Source organism: Brachypodium distachyon, chromosome 3, assembly GCF_000005505.3.
Source record: "Brachypodium distachyon strain Bd21 chromosome 3, Brachypodium_distachyon_v3.0, whole genome shotgun sequence".
NCBI classification, from domain to species: Eukaryota; Viridiplantae; Streptophyta; class Magnoliopsida; order Poales; family Poaceae; genus Brachypodium; species Brachypodium distachyon.
The window spans coordinates 3,079,348-3,103,313 of NC_016133.3; the positions used below are offsets into that span (position 1 = coordinate 3,079,348).

Below are 23,966 nucleotides of genomic sequence, written 5' to 3' on the forward strand. Positions count from 1 at the left end.
AGTGGTTTATAAGGGAAGCTGCCGCCCCACGTTGCGTGTTCGTAAAAAGGAGAGACGGTTGGCATCTCCCCTGACAGGGACGGGAACGGTCTTCGGACTTTCCTCTAGCACATAGCGGTTAAGGCTACCCGCTTCGGCGGATCTTACCCAAATTTTTTTGCCATTCCCACGGTTAATTTACTTTGAAAGATCTTTGCTGCAAATATGACGCACTATCCTCGGTGACTCCCTGCACTTTCAGCGAGACCGAGACCACGTTGCTTTCCACACGGCAGCTAGGCAGCCGATGCAGCGTCTCTCGTCGCCACGTACCCCCTCAACTCGAACACTCGGAAGGAAGCCATTAAAAACTCCCCTCGGACACACTCTTCACTCCAGTACCAGACTACCAGTATACGCTACCAGAAAAAACATCCTCAGATTGGCAATGGCGCAGATGAGAGTTTTCGGCGACGAGCATGGGCAGCAAGAATTGCTGCGCGGCGAGTTCCACGGCAGCAGCAGCGACAAAGGGGACAACAGCAGCAACAAGAAGGCCCGCGCGGGCCTGTGCGGCCTGCTCCGGGAGCGCAAGGTGCTGGAGCTTGCCCGGGGCAAGCGGCGGCTGGTGGAGGTCCCCTACACGGCGACGCTGGCGCACGCGGCCAACGCGCTCCTGGCCGGCCGCGTGTCCGCCGTCACCGTGGCCGCGCCGCCGGGCCACTGGATCGGCGCCGGCGGCTCCATGATCGTCGAGTCCGACCCGGCCACCGGCGCCGCCCGCAAGCATTACATCGGCATGGTCAACATGCTCGACATCGTCATCCACATCGCCGAGGCCGGCCAAGACAACGAAGACGACGACCTCGACCGCCGCATGGCCGTGCCGGTCTCCTCCGTCATCGGCCACTCCCTCGAGGGCCTCACCCTCTGGACCCTCCACCCAAACACCAGGTACGTAATTCCCAAATTCTCAAACCTGTAAATCTGTACTACTTACTTCTCGGCAAATTCACTCATGGCCGTTTTCTTGCAAATTGAAGCGTGCTGGACTGCATGGAGACGTTCAGCAAGGGCGTGCACAGGGCGCTGGTGCCGCTGGAGAGCTCGGCGCCGGACACCATCGTGGCCGTGGAACTCGTGGAGTCGGCGCCGGCTTACAAGATGGTGACCCAGATGGACGTGGTCCGGTTCCTGCGCGACCACGGCGCCGAGCTGGGCGCCGTCCTGTCGCGCACCGTCGGGGGCCTCGGCGCCGCCAGCGAGGCCGTGCTGGCCGTGGCGAGCCGCACCACGGTCATCGAGGCCGTCCGCACGATGCGCGCCGCCTCGCTCACCGCCGTCCCCGTCGTCGACGCCCCCGTCGACGCCTACGTCCTGCAAGACGTGCGTAAAACAAACAAAAACACTCCTCCATGCCTTCTTCCTGGTTCCGCAATCGGTCAAACACCTTACGGTCGAACAGCAGTTGAGTAAAATTTTGGGTTGTTCTGTTTCAGGGGAGGGGGAAGAAGGTGGTGGAGACGTTCTCGGCGACGGACCTGCGGGACTGCCCCGTGGCGCGGCTGCGGGCGTGGCTGGGGGCCGGCGTGACGGAGTTCAAGGAGAAGGTGGCGGAGTACCGGCGCGAGGGCGGCAGGAGGCCCCTTGACTCGGCGGCGGCTGGTGACGGCGGCGCCCAGGCCACGGACGACGGCTACGACACCGACGATGAAGACGACACCGCGGCAGGCAGGGGTGGTGGTGAGGAAGAGAAGCGGATGGTGACGTGCACGATGGAGAGCACGCTGGGGGAGGTGGTGGAGAAGGCGGTGGAGAACCACGTGCACCGGCTGTGGGTGGTGGATGAGGAAGAAGGATTGCTCCGTGGGGTGGTTTCGCTGACAGACGTGCTCCGGGTCGTCAGGGAGGCCGCCCTCGGCGAGGATCAGGAGCTGCACAGCCTGCAAGACATTGTGTCGTCCTAGACTATAGAGCTAGTCCTTTTTTCTTTTCTTTTTTAATGTTTGGCGAGGATCAGGGAGACCCGAGACGTACGCCCAGCATCATGTTTGGACGATGGATGGGCGCATGTCAGCATGTCAGGGAGACCCGAGATGTATCTTTTGCTTGTTGTTTTAACCTGGTTTTCTGATTCGAACTTTGACATTTGGGTCATTGGGTGCAAATTTACAGCTTAAAAGTCACAGCTAGGACTAGAGAACCACGGCAGCACATGAACGAGCTACACCGACGATCCACGATATTGTGCTGCTGCTGCTGGTGAATGGATCTCAGTCACCATCGTCTAACATAAAATTACCTGGATTAAAAAAAAAAAAGAGAAACCACGTTGATTTCCAGCAATGGCCCACGTTGATTTCCGGATGCATGTGTCTGTCGGAGATGCACGGAGCGGGCCAGGGCTGCCTCCGCTCCTGTCTTCCTGGGCCTGGAGGCCGGGATACGTTGCGAGGCCGAGCCCACCACGAAAACGGGCTGAAGTTTGCAATTGCGCATGTTTTTTTTCTTTTCTTTTGAGCTACGCTTGATTGATTTAGTATCGGCCCGATCTATTTTTTTTAAAATCAACATAGCTTCGGAAGAAGGAATAACGAAGTTTGGAGGAAGCGTTGGGACCGACGGTGAAAGAGAAGAGACGAGCAAAGATAAAAGTTGAAGCGGCATTGTTTTGCTTAAAAAAAAGTGGCAACCGGGAAGGGGCCACGCACCCACAACCGGAACCGGCGCACCGCGAGGTGTGAGCTCTGCTCGACTGCTCGTCCCAGGAATATGGAATAACTGTTCTTTTTTAAAACACACATTATATTAACCGATAAACCAGAGTACCACATGTGCACATACAAGCGGAAACAACTAGATCGACTAGGACGGAACAGTTTGCATGAAAAACCTCAAATAAAAGAATATCACTAGAAAGTCCCTCGGGGTCCTTGCAAACAGCCAGACTTGAAATCACTCTCCATCACCAGCGCCGTCGAGACGCACACCGGAGAAAGAGGTAGAATACCAGCGATCCAAAATCCAGGTGAGCGCCATAACCATGAAGGCGTTGTGAACCAAAGACCAGACCTGCAAAATAGGCACTTGACGATGTGGCGTGTCGGCTGAGGACATTCCCCACCCTGACCTGGGTCTGACGTATCCGGGGAAGAGCGCCAAATCTGCCGCCGTCGGGCCACCAACCTTGCACCAGCACCAATTTGTCCAACTTGGCGGCACCACCAGGAGAGGCAGCAACCGGCAGACGCACGAAACAAAGCTTTCACCGCTCCGAACGAACGATGAGCAGACGAGGCCATCGGTGCCGCCCGAGAGAGCGCCGCCGTGGTGAGAAAGAGATCGAGACAACCTTATTCGATACAGCACTAACCTCATCAATCTGACGCTGCTAGACGGAGACGAGATTAGAATCACTCCACGAGAACTAGAGCCCACCCCCCTCCTCTGGCCGCCGGAGCAGCGGACGAAGAGAGGTGGGAGGGGGGGTGGTTGGAGATCACCGTCTCGCCGGTGTCCAAAGGAAGGTAGGAACCGCCCACTGTCGGCAGAGCCTGGCGCGTGTTGAGAAAGGGGAGACGGTATGGAGCTGGGCGATGCGGCGCGGATCAGGTTCGGACCAGCACTCCACCCACAGAAACCAAATCCCCCCGTACCGCATTCGGACGTTTCTCTCTCAGTTCAGCGGCGGTGGACCACCTTTCAACGACGTGGTGTGGTGGGCGCACCCGTACCGTACCACGCGACCGCGTCTCGCCTTCTTTCTTTTCCTTTCCTCGTCCTTATCCAGGCGTGGTCCTGCTCATCATTTCCCTGGCGCAATTTGACCGTTGCGCGTGAATAGCGGCCGTGACGTGTTGCCCACTTTCTCTTCCGTGGCTGGCTTCTCTCCGGCCCGTTGCCGCATTGCCCGCCCGGCGCCCGCTCCGATCCAATATTCAGTTCCGCTGCAGACGTGCGCAACGCAAACGCAAGCAGTCGTGACAGAGCCCAGAAACACGATTATCCATCTACAAAAATGATTTAAAAAAATGGTTGAAAATGTATGATTATCCGGACGAAACAGAGCTCTTGGCAGATTTGTCAGTATTTTGATTACCGCGCCAGCTGCCTGCGTCGGCGGCAGCAAAGCATCTTGGCAGCAGCGGAGTCTCCTCTCCTGGCTCTCATCCGCCGCCCGGCTCTGCCTGTCCTGACAGGGTTCGTTAAAATAACGTCGGTTAGCCAGTCGATTAAAATAGCGATCAATTTTTACTAACCAACTCCACTTTACTTTGCGAATCAATCTCTGTACCTCCTTCAAAGTCACTTATCCAGCCAGCTGCTGCTGCACCTGCTACAACTGTACATCGGTCGTCGTCTTACACTGACCCGATTAGACCTGCTCAATCTCACGCATCTTAATCAACCATAAGTAAACCAAGTCGATCGATATGTATGCTGCCTTCTGTCCATTGCAGTTGCCATCGAGCTTAATCAACCACACGGATCAAACGTTCATTTCCAAATACACACAGACGACAAGTATCCTGTCAATTTTCCTCTCTACGGCGATCCTTATCCTAGAAGCATCGTCGTTGCACTGTTTCAGTGGAGCTCGATCGAATGGCAGGTTTAGTCAGCATTGTGTCTGGTGAGCTGGAGATCGATAATTAAGATGATCATGATCTATGACACGATGCCACGTACGTACTAGCACCTCTGACAGCCTTGTTAATTTGTGATCAGCAGTGTGATTAAGATTCCCCACCTATCATGGATTACATGTGAAGTCTTCAATCAAAAGCGGGCATATGTTGGTGGTAACGCACAGCTGTTTGTTGGGATCGCTTTATTTTAAACCCGTGGGGTTCCAGTCTGGTGAGTGCTGTACGTGTATGAAGCTTACGATTAAATGCATCTTTTTTTTATTCCCATCTAGTAATTTATTTGGCTCTAAATTAAGTTTGAAAAATCAGGGGGAAATGAAGGGAAAGGAGGTCACCAGTAGAAGAAGGCAGCAAATATAAAGTGGTCACTTTTTTTTGGAAGAAGAAAGTGCTCACTAATTAAATCCTTGGGAGAGAGAGCGCCCTAGATTTGGATTACATGTTAGCACTAATCATTTTGACCATGCATCATGCGGTAGTAAGAAATGTATTTAAATCACACGTATCTACAGTAAACAAATCTAGTAATTGGTATTTAAGAATCCAGATGATGATGGAGTCCACGCAGGAATTCACATGGTCACCGACCACAAATGGGCAATAAACAAGAGTATAAATTCCCAATAGAAGTTACTTTCTTTCTGTCTGTCTAGAAGCTGTTTTCGTCTTCTCATTTTCTCTTCCAGAAAGAAAAATTTCTGTCAAATTCCGTTGTCTTTCCTTTCTGGCCTGCGTTCAGCAACAGCTAGCATTGATTTGTGCCTCCTCTTTCTTCTCCACCACCACCACCTCCACTCCCCCCAGCCCACCACGGTCTGTCTCTCCTCTCCCCCCAATTTCTTCTTCCCTTTTCTCCTCCCTTTCTCACGCCTTGACGCCGCCACCATTGGCAGCTACTGCCGCTTCCTCTCCCTGCCCCGGCGGCCGCTACTAATTGAAGCGGAGGGAGGCGAAGGAGGAATAGAAAGGAGGCGGCGGCGGGGAAGGAGGAGAGGGAGGTGAAGATGTTTGACAGCTTGCTCAACACCAAGTTCTTCAACAAATGGTACTACGGGGTTCCTATTTTCTGTTGATTCGGTTCTGGTTCCTGAGAGCTCCAGTTCCAGCTGTTCTCGAAGTTGGATTCGAGCGAGCCGGAAATCGAGTACTCTCAGTATTTTGTTGGTGATTTATTCAGCTTTTCGAAGTAGAAGGGGAACAATTTTTTCGACATTTGTTCGATTTATGGTTCGTTGCGGCTCTGGCTCTTCAGCTTCCCGGATTCGGGGGCTTGATTCGTGCTGCTCCTGCTGCTTTCCTTGTGTTCGTCTAGCTTTCCTGCCTCTTTGACGGGTTGTCGCGGATCCTCCGTTTTTTGGGGGATTGTATTGCTTGCTCAAGTTGCTGCATCCTCGATTTGGATTCCATTTGCTTTGATTTCGTTGCTCCTCTTATTATTCCCCCTTTTTTTCTGACCGTTGGATTTGGTGCTACTTTCTGATGCAGCAAGCACGCGATCAAATGCACCCGGACCCGGCTGGATCTGGTGCGGAAGAAGAAGCAAGCGATGGTGAAGTTCCTGAAGAAGGACGTCGTCGACCTCCTCACAAATGGCCTTGAATCGCACGCTTTCGGACGGGTACAGCCTGCATACTCAACACCTCAACTTGCACTGTTTGTCTGTTTAGTAGTAGTAACTATTACGACTATTAATACTAGATGGATATAATTGGTGCAAATCGTCCAAATTTGGCAAGTTTTTAGCATGAGATGAGGATTAATATGCGATGGATAATTATGTTTTCTGGATTACAGATGGAAGGGCTCATTGTGGAGATGAACCAAGCATCCTGCTACGATATGATCGAGCAGTACTGCGAGTGCATCGTGAAGCAGCTCAACAATCTGCAGAAACAGAGGTATCTCTGATGCTTATGAGATTATTGCCAAAGGATATGTGAGCAACTTCTGGTTTGGATCATTTTACTGCCATATGCTTCATTTGATTAAAATGCAGACACATGCTCTACATTTGTTTGCGTGTTCATGGTAGGAACTAGGAAAAGAAAAATGGAAACAGTGTATAACCTCCACCTTAATTGTCATGACTTTGATTTCCACCCTAAAATATCCATGTAGTATGATGGCTTAGATATCTCCATTTTTTTTGTGCCAAAGACAGCTCCCTTTAAATGTGTGTCTTTGTGTTTTTCCTTGCTTGCCCGTGATGATGCAATGTTTCAAAGTTCTTGCTTATAGTTAACAACAATGACTTGACTCCCTGAATCATTTTCTGCATTATGCATGCCATACTCCAGTTCTGTCATGTGCTTGTCTCCTCTGGATGCACATTGGCTGCACAATGCATGGCACACTCCAGAATCTAAAATGATGCAAATTTAGTAATGTAGCTAATCAAGCAAGAGTAGAGTAGTTTTGCCTTAGCTTTAGCTTTCTTTGCCTCGCTTTTGGTTTGCTTTTGCCTTTTAGTTTGCTGTTAGCTTTTAGGTTTGGCTCAGATAAAAAAAAGCTTTTAGGTTTGGCTAGTTTAGTTAGCCTTTTGTTTCTTCTTCTTTTCGTTTTTGCTGGTTTTGTTTGGGTTTGCTTTGTAAACCTGAGCAGGGAGTAGAATGTATTACCAAAATTTCATGATAGATGAGTCTTTTTTATGTTTTCTATATCAGTGGAATGTGTACCTCTTACAGGAGTTGGGAATAATTCTGTTCGCATACAATTAATATTACGTAAATTCGTTTATTATGTAATTGATAAGTAATCTGGGATGGTCTATTTACAGTGAATGCCCTCATGAAGCTTTGGAAGCCGTGTCAACTCTGATTTTTGCGGCAGCTAGATTTCCTGATTTACCTGAACTATGTGAGCTCAGACATATATTCACGGAGAAATATGGGACCTCCATTGAACCTTTTGTTAGCTCTGAGGTGCATAAGATGCTGCCCTTGTGTTTGAGTAACTATTTTTTGTTGCACCTATGTTGATAAACTTGCCTTTCTGTGAACAGTTTGTTCAAAAGCTTCAGGACAAGTCTTTCTCTCACGATGAGAAATTGCAAATGGTGCAAAACATCGCTGAAGAATTTGAGCTCCCATTTAATACCAAGGCATTCGAACGGAAGATATCTGGTGTACCTCAAAATAAACATGTATATTTTAGTGAACTTACTGAATTTCATTTTGTCCATCCTTTTTATTAACTAATTGAAAGATGATTAACCAATTATATTTGGGGTTATTCACTTGTGATTTTTTTTTCATCAGGAACTTCTGAAGAAGGGTTCATTTAATGGCATAGGGGTTGAAGCATCAGGGCGTGGACACAAGGTGGATAGGCCTGCTGGGCTTCAAAGAAAATCTAAATCTATACCTGAAGGGCTTGACTGGAAGCAGGAAGTTCTGGTAAAGCCAAAAGATATTCATGTGATTCCTGATTGTATTGGTCAAGTTGGCGAGAAAAGCAGGAATAACTATTCAGATAAACCTAATGAGAAGAAGCATATGAATAATGGCGTGCCTTCTTTGGACATTAAGCGAAGGAATGGTCAAAAGGAGGTCAAGAAAGATGACAAAAAGGGTGGTCAATCTTGGAGGGAACTAATGAATGCCGAGGAGCTGGATCTCAATGGCTCAAAGAAACAGGAGACTTCCGTGGCAAAATCTCTTCAAAGAGAAATCAAGAAAGTAGTTCCTCCATACACAGAACTAAAGGAAACTGCAAAGAAAGATAATATTGAAAAGGTTGATGGAAATGGCTACCATGCGCATAGATCACACATGGCTGGTGACACTAATGATTATTGGGGACATGCTGATCTGGGGCTTAAAACTCTTGGCCTAGAAAAGCCAGGAACCGACTCAGCTAACACCTTGAATGGTAAAACAGTGAACAAGCTTCCTCCTCCTCCTTATTCCAAACCATACAGGGCAAAGAGTGAGAAGTCTGCAGAAGAAGATAATATTAGTTTGTCTAATAGAGCACGGCACGTAGGAGAGTCTAGCCCATCGGTGCAAGATAGGCATCAAGTGCCAGAGAAGGTAGTCAACATGCGGCCTCCTTATGTTAAGCCAAACTCTAACATGAAATCTGCTCATGAAACTCCTACATATCAAGCTGCTAACGGTTACAGGCATACTGGTTCAGAAGCAACAGGCCAGCAGAGAGATGGTTTGGTTGAAGATGATGCAGTTCGGCCTGTTTCTGTCAGAAGGAAAAGTACAAAGCCACCTGCATATGGTTTTCCATACGATGAAGCGACTAATGAGGAAAAGATGGCAAACCAAACACCTGGTTCCCGAACAAGGCATTCAAGCAACAGGAATGGTCCCCGTGATGACTATGAGCGGCGAAAACATGCGAGTAGGCAGAATGGATCAGCAAGTGGTAGTGACTACCAGACAGAGGAGGATGAGAATGACAATGCAATTGATTTTGGCAATCTTCTGCCCCGAGCACCTGGTTCACATCGGAAACACAGGAGCAGGAGTGCCCATCCCCGGGAAGGAGGCCATGACAACGAAGAAAGGATGATGGATAAGCTTCTGAGGCACTACAGCAAGAAAGGCATAGACAGGGAGGAGCACAAGACAAGGACAAAGTCCCGGACCCCTCGACCTCGAGACGATCAACCTGCTGACAGCAATGGAGAACGATCGAACAGAGAAGGGGCACCCAATCCTCCAGAAAGAGCTATATCTCTGCCTACAGAATCTGGTTCCCCGGTTGCAAAAGCGAAAGCTCCTGCTCCTGCTCGATCCATCTCGCAGCCAGACACATCCAGAGGAAATGTGCACCCGAGAATGCCAGATTTCGATGAACTGGCTGCGCGGATCAGCGCTCTGAAGAAAGCATGAGCTGCCTGCCACCACGATGTCTCACTCTTCAGGCTTCAGCATTATTGTCTTATGATGCTGGTCACATGGATCAGAGGACTCCTGAGGTAGTTTGAATGCTTTCTCCATGCCATTGTTCTTTGTTGTCTGCTTGCTTGCGTTGCCCCCTTTGTGCCTTGACGGAGCATTGGTAGGAACGGTTGAGTGGGCAAACTGGTAGGAATAGCCATACAATACAATATACTTCCTGTGTTGATTTGCATGTGGTTGTTTGATGTACTCATGTGCTTAATTGTTCGGTGTATAGATGCCATTGATGAGGCTATAATGAAGTGACGATTGTTCCAACTTTTTTGTTCGTACCAGAATGTCTGGAACTCTGGATCATGTGAGTTTGCCAGCATGTCAAACTTATGCTTTTGAGGCGTATTCGGTGCAGTAAAGTCTACGGTGCAATCCACTGCAGAGATTCACCGAAAGGTTCAGAAAAATAACACTACTGCACATACTTTTTGAACATGCTCAAACTATGTTTACAATTGAATCATTATGGTTGTGTGCATCATTAACGTGAGGCCGAGACGACAAACCGCAAACCTCCTTTTGGAAGAAAAAAAAAACATACAACGAATATTTTGGCGTAAGCTGACAGCCAGAAAATAGTCATCTTCACAGGCTGAAGTGCTTAACTGCTGCAGTCATTTCTGGTACTACCAACCAAGTACCAAGTCCACAAACGGCGCCGATACAGCCAGAAAATGTGGCCATCGGCGCCACAAACGGCGCCGATACAGACTTGTCTGGCAAAGCAAACATTCTTGATTTGCAACTGCCAAACCAGTCACTCAATCTTGTTCTTTTCTCCAAGCTTACTATTCCAATCAGTTGGAGTATAAAAAATGACAAAATCCCGCATGTTCATTTTCTTTTCTCTTCCGGCCGGAATGTTAAATTCGAGTCGAGTCAGACAGCTGACGAACTATCTAAGCTAGCCCAAGGACCTCATGACGCCGACGACGAAACTCAAGATGTAGTTGTCGCCGTGGAGCAGGCCGCGGCGGCAGACGAGCCTCTGGAGCGCGGGGTCCCTCGGCAGCGCCCCGCCGTGGTACAGCACGGTCGCCGCCACCGCCGCCGGCCGCCGGCTCGCCACGCAGCCCGCCAGCCTCGCCACCGCCCGGAGGAACAGCGGCAGGAGACCCTGCAATTCAAATATACCCAAATTAACAACATGCAAATTAACCAAGAGATAAAATCAGCACGCAAAAGCAACGATGAAGAACTTGCATGACGTGCATTTGCACTCACCATCGCATGATCTTAATTTGTCTTCTGACGAATGTCGATGATTTTGAAAGTGATTTTGGAGTTCTTTCCGGTTAAATATGCAAGGCACCCCGGCCGCCTAGTACGCCGTAACTACCTAGGCCCTGCTGCTTGGGACGCAAGAATTTCCTAGGGCACATCTACAGATAATCACTTTCTTGGAACACAAGAATTTCAATTTCACTGATTGGAAAATACAGCTGGGGCAGAGATATGGAACAAAAATGTGCTTTGTTATCATAACTCGATCGATCTAGCCCTCGGTTGCTTCACCTGTTCCTTCCTGTTCTCCTTGTCCTGGCTCCCAAATAAAAGCCTGTATACATATTTTTGAACAAAACAGATTAAAAAAACCCGCAACGTATCGTCTTCTGGATTGGTGCCAACAAAAGGGACACGTTCATGCTTTATACCGGTTTTGATCTGATTTTTTATATTGGAAAAGCAATTAGGGAACTGTTAAAATTTATTTTGTATTGATATTAATAATTGAGGGGATGTAGCTCAATTGGTAGAGCGCAAATCATGCTTGTTTGAGGCATGGGGTTCAATTCCTTGCATCTCCATTTTAATCTAATAGTATTTTTTTCTCCCACTTTTCTAAATTTTATTTTAGTACTCCTTCTGTCCGAAAACAAGTGACGTGGATTTGTTTTGTCTCATGTTTTTCATGTTCACATCGTGAAAACAATGTCAAGCGGTGGATCCTCCATCCAGTACCATGGCTCTGATCAACTATGTCATCTTCTTTGATGCTGAATAAAGAGGTGTTTTAAGGCTAGAAAAACAAAGCGATCTGAATGCCAAGAGATCACCTTCTAATGCATTGTCTCTCAAGGATAATGGTATAGCCAATTGCTGGCTATAAGTTGTTGCCATGTCATCTAGTGCATACTGCCTCCGTCCGGTATACAGTGCCTATGCGTATCCCTAGATCGATGTTTGAACCAATGTAACGTGAGTTTTATATTACAAAAAATATATTTTAGAAACTTCAAATGTCCTATTTTTCTAATTGTATAACTTTCGTAATATACAATTTACATTATATAGTGGAATAAAAGACAACATCTAAGAGCAGGAACAACAGGGTGATGCGGACTGGTTGTAAGAATTTAAATACTATATTTTTGCTGAGTTGGAGGAAAGAGAACAACAGATAGGAGAGAAGCGGGTTGTTAGCTCCTAAGCTTCCCGTGAGAGTGAGACGTGGGATATGTATTAAAGTAGTATATCTTTATAACTAACAACTCTCTCTGTCCACAAATAAGTGTACTTCTAGTTTTGTTCTAAGTCAATTTTTTCTAGGTTTGACCAACATTATTGAAAAGTGTAGCAACATATATGACATCAAATCGGTATATTATGAAAATACATTTCAAATTGGATCTAATGATACTAATTTAGTTTCATAAATGTTGATACGTTTTTCATACAAATTGGTCAAAGTTTAATATCTTTGACTTAGGACAAACCTAGATGCACACTTATTTGCGGACTGAGGGAGTATTATACATGTTGGTTATTGTATTGGCTATAGATGACATGATATGGGCTAATAGCCACCAGCTGGCTATATTATTAATCTTGCTCTAACAGACTATGCATTGTATGAGGCCTCCCAATGCTCCTACGTGGTGTTGTCTCTAACTCCACGTCAGCATTTTGTCTATATGGATTTGGTACATCATTAAAGTTTGGCACAAATTTCAATACGGGCCTTATAAATCCGGACGGAGGTAGTAGGCCATAAGACGTACTGCGCAAATATATTAATGAAAATGTTAATGTACAATGGAAAGAAAATGAAAAGAAAGGTGAAAAAAAATCTATTTGATCTCCATGATGTCATGGCAAATCATCAACATGTTTCTTTTTTCCCGCTCTCCATGATCTCATCGCAAATCACCAACATGTTTCTTTTTTCCTGCTCTCCATGATCTCATCGCAAATCACCAACGTGACATGATGGTGTGTTGATGAACACAATTAAATAAATCAATTCTTTGCTACTCGTTAGTAAAAACTTACACCATCAATAAGGAAATTTTTATCGTTGGCTGAGCTCGTCCGGATGCATGGATACACAGTAGAGGTGAGATTCACAGGATACGTTACCATCAATCATCAATAAGAGAACTAACTTTAGATGGCACCTAATTAGCAAGTACTTGTTCAATTGGAGGTGAACAAAATAAAGTCGGATATTCTCTGATCTAGTGCGCGATCCGAAGATCACTTGGCATCCGTAAAAGAACAAAAACGTTGCTTGGGGCACAACAGATTCGTAGAACACACATCTCAATTAATTAATTTATTGGAAAATTATAGGGCTAAAAGATCCGTGTTTCAGTGTAACTCTAGAACAAAAATGTGTTTTCCCGAACATCTAAAAATTCAAGTTGAGATTGTCTTTTACTTAAAAAATTGCTATGAAAGAAAAAGAAGAAGAAAGAGGAAAAACAGTCGCTTTATGGACAGTCAGAGTCTTGGCCAAAAGTCAACTAAAAATCAGATAAAAATTGTACTCTCTCCGATCCTAAATTGTTGTTGAAATATTACATGTATCGAGATACTTTTTTTTATAATAGATACATCCATATTTGAGCAAATTTGAGTCAAGAATTTAGGATTAGAGGGACTACTTGTTACCATTATAAATCATCAAATTTTGTTTTTTTTAGGGAATCATCAAATTGTGTTACTTCCACGAGGAGTTCGCTAGGCAGCCTAGACTAAGTTATCTGCAAACGGTTTGCGTGGCATTGGCAACAAGGGACAACGGTCGTCGTTACACTACTATGTGTGCTCTAGCTAGCTCTCGGTTCCTTGGCCAGTTCCTTCTTTCTCTCCTTGTGGCGCCCTGCCTGTGGCCTGTGCCTTCCTGGCTGGCTGCGTTTTTTCTTTTTCTGTTTTTGCACAGTTCCCTAACAACGAGATGACAAAGCATGTAAGCCTTTTGTTAGGAAACAGAAAAAATATAAATAAAGTATCTTCTTCCTGATTGGTGCTGACGAAGTGACATGTTCTGTTTCTACGGGTTTTGTTTGGATTTTATATTGATAAAGTAATTACCAAACTGTTAAAAATGATTCTACAGCAGCTTTACCAATAAAGGGGATGTAGCTCGTTTGGTAGAGCACAAATTATGCATGTTTGAGGGACGGGGTTTGATTCCTCGCATCTCCCGTTTATTTAATTACTTCTGTCTTTTTCTTTGTATTTTTTGTGAAAACGCTAGTAACGAATTATTTTGGCAATTATCCGATTTACTAATTAATAAAATAAATTACGTCCGGTGAAAGAATTGTGGGGATGTAGCTCAATTGGTAGAGCACAAATGATGCATGTTCGAGACACAGGTTCAACGCCTCGCGTCTCCATAAAATTTTAAATATTTTTTCTTCTCTTTGCAATTTTATTTACAGAATGTGCTTACAATTTATTTTATCAGACTATTTGATTTACTAATATAAAACAATTGAGGGATACTCAATATGCATGTTTGAGGGATTGGGTTCGATTCGTCGCATCTCCGTATAAATTTAATTTTTTTCCTTCTCTTTGTAATTTTATTTACAGAAATGCTTATAATTTATTTTATCAAACTATCTGATTTAATCAAAAAATTGAGGGGATAGTCAATGGGAAATATGCATTTTTTGAGTGATGGGGTTCGATTCCTCACATATCCACGTAATTTTAAATATTTGTTTTCTTCTCTTTGTATTTGTAAAGATGCATAAATGTATTTTGTAGGGCACTTGTAAATCTTTTTCTCCATGTTTTTATCACAAAATGAATTACATATCATATTGCTAACTGCAAAAAGAATTGGCAAATGATTTGATTTGCTAAATAACGAAAAACAAAGATGGACAACAAAAGCCTCGGCGTAGACTAAAATTATAGGCATTTATCTCTCCGTATTCTCACCGGAAAAGAAACTATGCAAAGTCGATTAGGCCAAGTAAACGAAAAGAAAACACAAATGACAAAAGTCTTTATAAAAACTAAAGTTATATCTGGACTTGAGGGGGCTCTAGCCAGGTTACGGGAGGGGGTGACAAACGGTGGACTGTTGTAGGACACCAATGACGAGTTGATGTGATTCACGTGGGTGTTACAGAAACGAATATCACCAGGGACCCCAGCTAGGGCCCGTACTGTTCTACCCTTCTCGGCAGGGATTAACGGAGGATTGGAGGAACGATGAAATTTTCGTTCAATTCCTCTCCAATCCACTCTGATACATGTGGTGATTGCTGCAACCAAATGGGCCTTGACGTGGCTAAAAACGAGGACACAATGAGACATCAGACACCGAAACACGGTAGGATCTTGAACGGTGAGAGGATGCGGAGTTCACGGTGGAGGGGCTTTAATGCCACCTTACACATTAACCCCGATTCACCAAGTTTGTTTATAAGGTGGTGGTAGGTGGCATTACTGTTGTGCTAGCAGGCGAAAGGGAGGGAGCAAACAGGAGCAAGAATAAACGTGGAGAAGAAATGCTGCAAAAAAAGAAAAAGATCGTGCACAGTTTGAGCCTGCTTTGTTTTGTACCAGGCTCTACGAACAGAGATCAAGAATGGGCCGTATAATATGGCTGGTTAACCATGACAGCCCAGCCCAGCCCGACAAACCCCCAGTCCCCACACAAATCTCAGCAGACGACTGGAACCCACTGTAAATCCTTCCGCCGCCGCGGCCGCCGCCTGCGCCATGCTGCGCCTCCGGAGCTGCATCCTCACCCATCTCCTCTCTTCGCCCTCCGCCTCTCCCGGCCCCTCTCTCCGCCGCCTCCTCTCAGCCGCCGGGGCGGCCCCTGCCGTTTCCACGAACCCTAGCTTCGCGGTCGAGGACTACCTCGTCGACACCTGCGGCCTCACCCGGACCCAGGCGCTCAAGGCCTCCACGAAGCTCTCCAACCTCAAGTCCTCCACCAAGCCCGACGCTGTCGTCGCCTTCCTCGCCGGCCTTGACTTATCCAGCGCCGACATCGCCGCCGTTGTCGCCAAGAACCCCAGGTTACTCTGCGCCAGCGTGGAGAGATCCCTGGCCCCCGCCATCGTCGAGCTCACTGGCCTCGGCCTGTCGCGTTCTGATATCGCCCGCTTCTTCTTGCTCGCCGGCGTCAGCTTACGCCTTCGGTCCATCGTCTCCAAGCTGCAGTACTTCCTGCCCCTCCTCGGAGGCTCCTCCGAGAACCTCCTCCAGGCGCTCAAATACAGCTCCTACCTTCTCACGTCCGATATCGAAAGGGTCATCAAGCCCAATGTGGCGTTACTGCAGGAGTGCGGGATAGGCGGTCACGATATTGTAAGGTTGTGCAAAAGGGCGAATTGGATTCTCGGCATCAACCCACAACGTCTCCCGGCAATAGTGGAATGGGCCGAAGGTCTAGGTGTGCCCCGTGGCTCCGGGATGTTCATAGAAGCGCTGCAGGCTGTCGCATTCCTCAGCGATGAGAAGATCGCCGTGCGAGCAGAGTACTTGAAGAAGACATTCAGGTGGTCGGATGCCGAGACGCGCATTGCTATTTCTAAGGCTCCAATCTTGCTGACGAAGTCTAAGGACATACTGCAGAGCAAGTCCAAATTCCTCATCTCCGAGGCGGGGCTGGAACCGGCGTACATTGCTCATCGGCCGATTTTGCTCAAGTACAGTCTGGGGAGCCGGAGCAGACCCAGGTACTATGTTGTAAATTTTCTCAAGGCAAATGGATTGATAGATCTCGACCGAGACTACTATAATACAGTCACGATCAAAGAGAAGGTATTTGTGGAGAAGTACATATGCCCTCACAAGGAAGCTGCACCGCACCTCGCTGAAGACTATGCAGCTGCTTGCAGAGGGGAAGTGCCGACTAGATTCAGATTTGCATGAACCAAGAGCAGCCTATGAAAATTGGTAACTCCACATTAGAGTTCTCACTACGCCTAGTAAGCTGGTTATTCACATTAGTGTTCTTGCCTAACTGGATTTTGCTATATATCCCCTGAAGTATGTCTTTTACATGCTGCTTTGCTCGTTGCTAAGACCTGATGAAACTGATAATTTCATATGTCTTCTCTGATATCCTCATGTCATCCCTCAGTAGAGAAGAAAGCATGTATCGTTATGAGCTTGTTCATCCTGAAAATTTGTGAGAATCTTCTGCGGTATCTTTGTTTAAAAGATTAATTGTTGTGGAAGCAGTGCATGACTTGCTACTTTGTATCACTCTTTTCCTTTATTTTCTCTCTCTCTTGTATTTATGTGATTAACTGTTGTGAGGGCCTGTAGGTATACTCATCCTACATGAAAGGGTCATATCTCTAGTCCACGAGCTGTCAACTTGCATCATTTCAGGTCGGCTTGCCTGGATGTGACCGCCAGAGAAGCTATCACATCCTGGAGTTTGAACCTTAGAGTGGTTTTACCTAACTGTAATTTTGATCATCCCTATTTGCAATGCTAAATTTGCAGCGCGACATTTCCCACCCTGTTCACCAATTCCTTGATAAGTGTCCCCGACAATGTATTCACGTTTATGTTTGTAGCAAATCATCGGATATGTCTAGTGCAAATTCAGCATCAAAATGTCAAGTTCTGTGAATATTTACATTTGCCGATAGCAATCAATATTTGACTGCCTGAACTTCGAATTATGTGGTAAAAACTAGTAGATGTTTAACTGTGTGCGCTGTAGTTGAAATCGTACTTGGTTTCGCACCATATCCACCCTGGCTCACACTTGTGTTAGGAGTGTTAAGATTTTATTAGTTAAGTTAATCCTTGTAATTAGCACTGAACGGTTGCTTGTGAGCAAACCGTCGGGCTTGCACGCCTTGCACATGCGCGTCTCTTCTTGGACGGACGTGACCGTTGCTCGCATCCCTCCGGAAAAGACACGACCCTTTGTAAGCCTATATATTGGACACACCATCATCGAATAAAGACACAACTTCATTCTCATCACAATCCAACAAGGAGAATTGAGATAAGTACCTTGGGCTCGGAGCTCATACATCTTCAACTTTCTGCCTCCACTTGCCTCATTGTACTATCAATTCTTTGCTGAGCAGCATTGATGCAGGTTTAGTGAAATGGGTAAATAAACTGAGAAAAAAAATACAGATGACAAAAAACTTGATTAAAAAAAGTACATCAGCCAAATAATCTAAAAATATATACAAATGGCAAAAGTCTTGATATAATAAACATAGCAGGTGTGCCCGCGCGTTACTACGGGTCAACAAAATCACAAACAATTTATTTTTATTTTCTGTGTAGACAACTCATGGCGCTGTCAAGGTCGTCATGCGGGTGTGGTGGCGTCGGTTGTAAGATGGAGTAGGAAAAATCGTGAAAAAAGCTGGAAGAAAAGAAAATAACGGGCAGTGGCATATTGGTTGTAATTTTAACTGGAGGAAAAGAAAATAATGAGCAGTGGCATATTGGTTGTAATTTTAACGAAGTTAACCTACGGCGACCGCGACCGTACCATCACCACCAACTCCAATTTAATAGATAGTAATAGACTAGGGGAAATTGGTTAGGAGACACCGTTATTTTGCGGTCTTTGCCCAAACACACCGTTCGATTGTGGATTTGCCCGGTACCATTACAATTTTCGGGCCATTTGCTGAAACACACCGCCCGTCCAAAAAAGAAAAGTCCCGTGAAATTACAGTCTTACCCTCTTCTCATGTTTCTCCGACCCGAACCGTTCTCCTGCCTCCCGTGAAACACACCCCAAGACCGCCTTCCTCCGCCTAGGACGTCCCCATCCCACAGCAGCCTACCGGGACCCAATAGAGACAAGCGTGGCAAGGTGTGGCCGTGCTGCCCCGTGAGGACTTGCCCTCAGGACCATCTCCTGCCTGCAATGATTTGTTGATGATATGGCGTGATTTTTGACCCTGAGTGTGGTGGTCCAAGTTGGCATCCACCTCACCTTGTTCTTCTTCCTCATCCTAGGCATTTGGTCGAGCAATTGGTGTGCAGCAGAACATGACCCATATCCTGCTCCTGCAGCTCGCCGCTGCCAGCCCGCGGCCTCGCTCGCAACGACCATCGCGGGAGAGAGCACATTGGAAGCGCTCGGGTCCGCCGCATGGTCGTACATGGTGCTGGCGTGCTCGTTGCCGTCGATGGAGAGCAGCCCGAGTTCTCACCCGGGTCCGGCAGCAGCCGGCGGGGCGACGAAGCCCTGCACCGTGAGCTTATCGCCACGGCTTTGGTGAACCACGTGATGTTGGTCTGCTGCTACTGCTCTTGGCTGTGACCCGGCCGGTCGAAGCCATCGATGGAGAAGTCGTTGAACTCGTCGACGAGGGTGTTAACTGGAGCAGCACGGGCGCAGCGGTTCTTCACGGGTGACCAGAGAACAAAAGAGAAAGAGAACGGGGAACGGTTCGGGCCGGAGAAACATGAGAACGGGGTAAGGCTGTAATTCACGGGACTTTCTTTTTTTGGATGGACGGTGTGTTTCAGCAAATGGCCCGAAAATTGTAATGGTACCGAGCAAATCCACAATCGAGCGGTGTGTTTGGTAAAGACCGCAAAATAACGGTGTCACGTGACCAATCGGGACTAAAGCTGTAACCACGGTGATAGGGAGAGAGCTCAGAGAGCAAACAAGATCAACAATGGGCCCTATAATATAGCGGGCTGAACATAACGGCCCAGCCCGGACAGATCACCGCGCTCAAATCTCTAAATAAACTCCTCTAAAAAAAATCTCTAAATAAACGAATTCGCGACGGACGATGGCTGCCGTGCCTCATACGTCCGTCTCCGACACGTCTAGGGCGTCTCCCATCTATATATACACGGTGGGTCCTGGGCCGGCGCACGCTACTACGCGATACCCCAAAACCTGCAGCCCCCCGTACGCACTTCCCGTCCATCGCCTGCCGCCGGCCGAACTCATCTCGTCGCCGCCGCCGGACACCATGTCGAAACAAGGTATGTGTAGCTCTCTGATCCTCTACTCTTCCGCCGGTTCTCTCTGTGCGTCCAGATTTTGATCTTCTTTTCTCTGCTTCGCAGGCGGGAAGCAGAAGCCGCTCAAGGCGCCCAAGGCTCAGAAGAAAGAGTATGACGAGGTATTATGCATGCTGATTAACCTCTACAAAACAAATTGATCTATACTTCGTTCAAAGATCAATCTGGAGATTTGCTTCAGTAAACTAAAATTATAAGGAGCAAACTAAGTAAGGTCGCTGACACGGCATGAAGCTACGCTGTTTCACAAATCACAGGAATATGATTCTGAAACATGATTAGTAAATGCGTTTTATTTTCGAGGGGTTTGTAGTTCGTCTTATCTCTTGTGCAAGTTTTGAGTTTGATATTTCAAACTAGAGTATACATGTTGCAGAAAATTTAAGTTGAAGGGATGACGACATGCACTTGGTTTTCTGTCTTGTTTTCAGACGGATCTGGATAACCTGAAGAAGAAGAAAGACGAGGAGAAGGCTCTCAAGGAGCTGAGGGCTAAGGCTGCGCAGAAGGGGGCCCTCGGAGGCGCCGGCCTCAAGAAGAGCGGCAAGAAATGATCATCTACTATCTACTTAGTTTAGAAGCTTGTGAAGAAGCTTTCAAAAAAAAAAAAGAAGCTTGTGAAGAAAGTCCTGCTTTCCTTAATTTTCCATTTGTGAGTTCACAATTAACCAGAGATTATGTGCACACGTCTTCTATTTTCACTATCTTCCTTGCTACATATGTTTGGAACTCTGCTCGTTGTGACGACGGTACTGATCGTTCGGTGGTCGAGGCTTGATACGTTTTAATTATGTTTTTTACTTGAGCCATCGGTGGTATCTGAATCGAGCTCCAGGAACCAACGGCGTTCCGGCAATTTCAATCCGGGTTATCGTTTGTTTAGAAACTACCAGTCGGCGCGGTGGTTACACAGGGCGAGGCAACCGGCGATTCTCCTAAAGCTCGACATCACTAAGGCCTTTGACTCTCTCAATTGGTCCTTTTTGTTTGATGTCTTGCGCTGGCTCGGCTTTGGGAGAAGGTGGATTGGCTGGGTTGGTGCGCTGCTCGGAACGTCCTCTACCCATGTGTTTATCAATGGGATACCTAGAGGTGATATTCTGCACCAACGTGGTCTGCGTCAAGGGGACCCACTTTCGCCTATGCTTTTCATTTTGGCCATGGATGTCCTCAATGCTATGTTGAGGAAGGCGGAGGACCGTGGGTTGTTTTCGCCTTTGGTTCGTCGGGGGCTCAAGCAAAGATCCTCTTTCTTTGCAGATGATGCGGTCATCTTCCTCAAGCCGACCGACCTGGAGTTGACGTCCTGTGTGGCCATTCTTGAGGACTTCGGGAGTGCTTCCGGGCTGCGCATTAACTTTGGCAAGACATCTGCCTATCCCATCCGTTGCATGGCCGATCAGATGTCGCTTGTGGCGCAACGGCTTGGTTGTGTGGTCCAAGGTTTTCCTTGTTGTTATCTGGGCATTCCTTTTGGTTTGCGAAAGCCTTCGGCTGCCCAGTTGCACACCTTGATCGACAAGGTATCGGGCATGTGGTCGGCCCCAATGCTCTCCTCCGGGGGGCGACCGACTCTTGTTCAGTCGACGCTTTGTGCTATGCCGGTGTATGCGATGCTCTCCATCGACCTCCCGGTGAAGATCATCGCGGACATTGAGAAGATTTGCCGTGGGTTCCTATGGAAGGGTAGGAAGGAGGTCCGTGGGGGTCACTGCCTGGTGGCTTGGGATGTTGTTTGCTCGCCAAGGGCCGTTGGTGGTCTCGGGTTACCAAATTTGAGACTCTCAACGCCGCTCTGCGTGCCCGATGGTGCTGGCTCCAAAGAACCGATGGTGGGAGGCCCTGGGTTGATCTCAATCTTCAGGTTTCCAACTTGTCTACCCAGTTGTTTCACGCAGCGGTCACGGTCTTCCTTGGTGATGGGCGAAGCACTCTCTTTTGGAGTGATCGCTGGGTTGATGGGGCTAGTCTTGAGCAGATTGCCCCTAACCTTGTGGCTAGGTTAAACGGCAGGGCACGATCGATTTCGGTGGCCGACGCTCTTGACGATAATGCATGGGTGCTCGGTGTTGGCGCGACCATGGCGGTGCAGTTTTTCGACGAATTCTTTGCGGCCTGGGAGGTGGCCCAATCGGTGGTGCTTGGTGATTCTGCCGACCGCTTCCGTTGGAACTGGGATGGCTCTGGTGTCTACTCGGCTTCTTCCGCCTATGGAGCCTTCTTCTCTGGGAGAGAGATGGCACCCTGCGCCGATGACCTTTGGTGCTCCAGAGCACCTAGCCGCTGCAAGGTGTTTGTGTAGCTTGCGCTCCGAGACAGATGTTGGACGGCTGACCGTCTGAGTCGTCGTGGTCTGCCACACCCTGCTCGGTGTCCCTTCTGTGATCAGGCGCCAGAGACTATCTCCCATCTCTTCATCAGTTGTGTTTTTGCGAGGCAGGTCTGGGCCGTGTTCTTGGGAAGGTGGCAACGCCTGGACTTGATGCCGGTCGGTGATGTGTCCCTGAAGCGGTGGTGGTCTGGACTTTCGTTGGCCAATAGGAAGGTGCGTAGGGACTTCCTACCGGAGCCATTCTCCTTTGCTGGTGCATTTGGAGACATAGGAACTCGGTTGTGTTCGATGGAGAGAGGCCTAGCGTGCACTTGGTGACGCAATCTATCGAGCAAGAGGGCGCGGCATGGATGAGTGCGGGGCTCTTTAAGCATGAGATCATGAGCTCATTTGTAGGTGTGCGTGAGTCGTGGACCGTAAGTGAGTAATTCATGAAGCATTGGTACACCTGCATTGGCCTAGGACCATGTGGCAATTCTTCATTACATGGTACACCTGCATTGGCCTAGGACCATGTGGCAATTCTTCATTACATGGTACACCTGCTCCGATGTATTTAAAAAAAAAACCAGCTGAGCCTTGGTCCACTAGCTGAACCAAAAACCCTTGAAATGATTAAAATATTTAGTTCGATTTGATTGGGGCGCGCCGGCCTGTGCTGTAGTGCAAAGCCCAGGCGACACAAGAAGGCCCAAGCAGCAAGCTACTTTAGCAGGCCTTCCCCACGAAAAATAAATTTAATATCGTTGTGGGCACATAGCCCACATATCAGATATTAAACTGATAAGAACAGATACTACACTTGATCTTAGCCAAAAGGCCGAGAAAGGTATGATTTGGAACGCTGCCCTCCCTCTCGTTTTATAGCTGCCTCGACCGCCTAGCACTCCACCGCAGGCGAGGTGGTACAAATTCCGTTCGCTTCGTGCCTCCGCGCTTCCCTACCGCCTGGACGGACTTCAAGCCTTCAACGGCCCAGTAACACGATCTCTCAGTTCGTTTTTACCTCAGTCTCTGACATGTAGGGACTGGTGTTGTTTCAAAGATGTTAGGTCACCCACTGGCGACGGAGGCCGATTCTACCTTCTTCAGGGGATTCCTGCTCATATCTGCATTCACTTTCTTGCAACTTCCAGTCTTGTGCTGTTTGAGCCGGTGCGTAAGACGCAGGACGCCATGTTCTTATTCAGGCACATGGACGCCATGCGGGCCGAAGCAGCCTGGTGCCAAGCAGACCACCATGGAGGAGCTCGCGGCGTAACGCATGGCTGACAGAGTAAGCAGCATATTGCTTCGCGAATGTGCATCTTGGTTGATTGATCAGGTGGTGTTTTCCTTGTTCTCAAAGATTCGAGAAGGTCCTTGTGCGGCAGAGACCAACTGTGAGCCAGGGAGAGCTGGAGATTTACACGAGGTTCACCAGGGTTTGGGGAGGAGGGATGAGTCATCATACGTCCAGAATTATTGTTTTTTTAGATGCCCTGGTGCCTGTACTATATTTTTTTTTTCGAAACGGAGGCAAAAGCTTTGCCTCGTCTCTTTAATTAAGAAGTTTCGAGTCCCGGTTAATTAACGAAAAACCGTACGCTCTCAAGATCATAGATGACAATTCTTAGGACATCACTAAGCCGGCTACCAAACGCACTCCACACGAGCTGTCGAGAAGAAAAACCGTCGCCGAGATTGTTCGCAAGTGTCATCATCATCACACATCACTCCTCGAGCTGGCGACTCCGACTTCACCACAAATGACCATCGACGAAGCCCTCGTCGCGACAGTCTCTCGAAGCCCGCATTGATAATTCGGCCCACACACCGACGCCCAAGCAGATAGCCGCACATTGACCCCACCAAACGCGA

The 23,966-nt window shown here is 47.6% G+C and overlaps 3 protein-coding genes, 1 long non-coding RNA gene and 2 other non-coding genes across 6 annotated transcripts; 5 read left to right on the top strand and 1 right to left on the bottom strand.

The window, feature by feature from the left end:
- Nucleotides 1-35: 35 nt before the first annotated feature.
- On the top strand, nt 36-159 carry LOC112272111. The gene has a single exon (XR_002965808.1). It is a non-coding gene; the product is annotated as a U6atac minor spliceosomal RNA (small nuclear RNA).
- An 83-nt stretch (nt 160-242) lies between these two features.
- On the top strand, nt 243-2,136 carry LOC100835726 (SNF1-related protein kinase regulatory subunit gamma-like PV42a). The gene is made up of 3 exons (XM_010235533.3): nt 243-933; nt 1,023-1,365; nt 1,479-2,136. The coding sequence occupies exons 1-3, from the start codon at nt 287-289 to the stop codon at nt 1,944-1,946; spliced, it is 1,458 nt and encodes a 485-aa protein (XP_010233835.3). The 5' UTR covers nt 243-286; the 3' UTR covers nt 1,947-2,136.
- Nucleotides 2,137-5,337: 3,201 nt separating this feature from the next.
- LOC100836034 lies at nt 5,338-9,806 on the top strand. The gene is made up of 6 exons (XM_010235535.3): nt 5,338-5,673; nt 6,114-6,246; nt 6,423-6,526; nt 7,405-7,549; nt 7,630-7,770; nt 7,886-9,806. The coding sequence occupies exons 1-6, from the start codon at nt 5,633-5,635 to the stop codon at nt 9,473-9,475; spliced, it is 2,154 nt and encodes a 717-aa protein (XP_010233837.1). The 5' UTR covers nt 5,338-5,632; the 3' UTR covers nt 9,476-9,806.
- Nucleotides 9,807-15,419: 5,613 nt separating this feature from the next.
- Nucleotides 15,420-17,306, top strand: LOC100840237. The gene has a single exon (XM_003574927.4). The coding sequence runs from the start codon at nt 15,506-15,508 to the stop codon at nt 16,667-16,669; it is 1,164 nt and encodes a 387-aa protein (XP_003574975.1). The 5' UTR covers nt 15,420-15,505; the 3' UTR covers nt 16,670-17,306.
- A 2,324-nt stretch (nt 17,307-19,630) lies between these two features.
- LOC112272003 lies at nt 19,631-20,453 on the top strand. The gene is made up of 3 exons (XR_002965636.1): nt 19,631-19,735; nt 19,820-19,875; nt 20,206-20,453. It is a non-coding gene; the product is annotated as an uncharacterized LOC112272003 (long non-coding RNA).
- Nucleotides 20,454-22,744: 2,291 nt separating this feature from the next.
- LOC112272140 lies at nt 22,745-22,939 on the bottom strand. Its single transcript, XR_002965835.1, has one exon. It is a non-coding gene; the product is annotated as a U2 spliceosomal RNA (small nuclear RNA).
- Between the last annotated feature and the right edge of the window lie 1,027 nt (nt 22,940-23,966).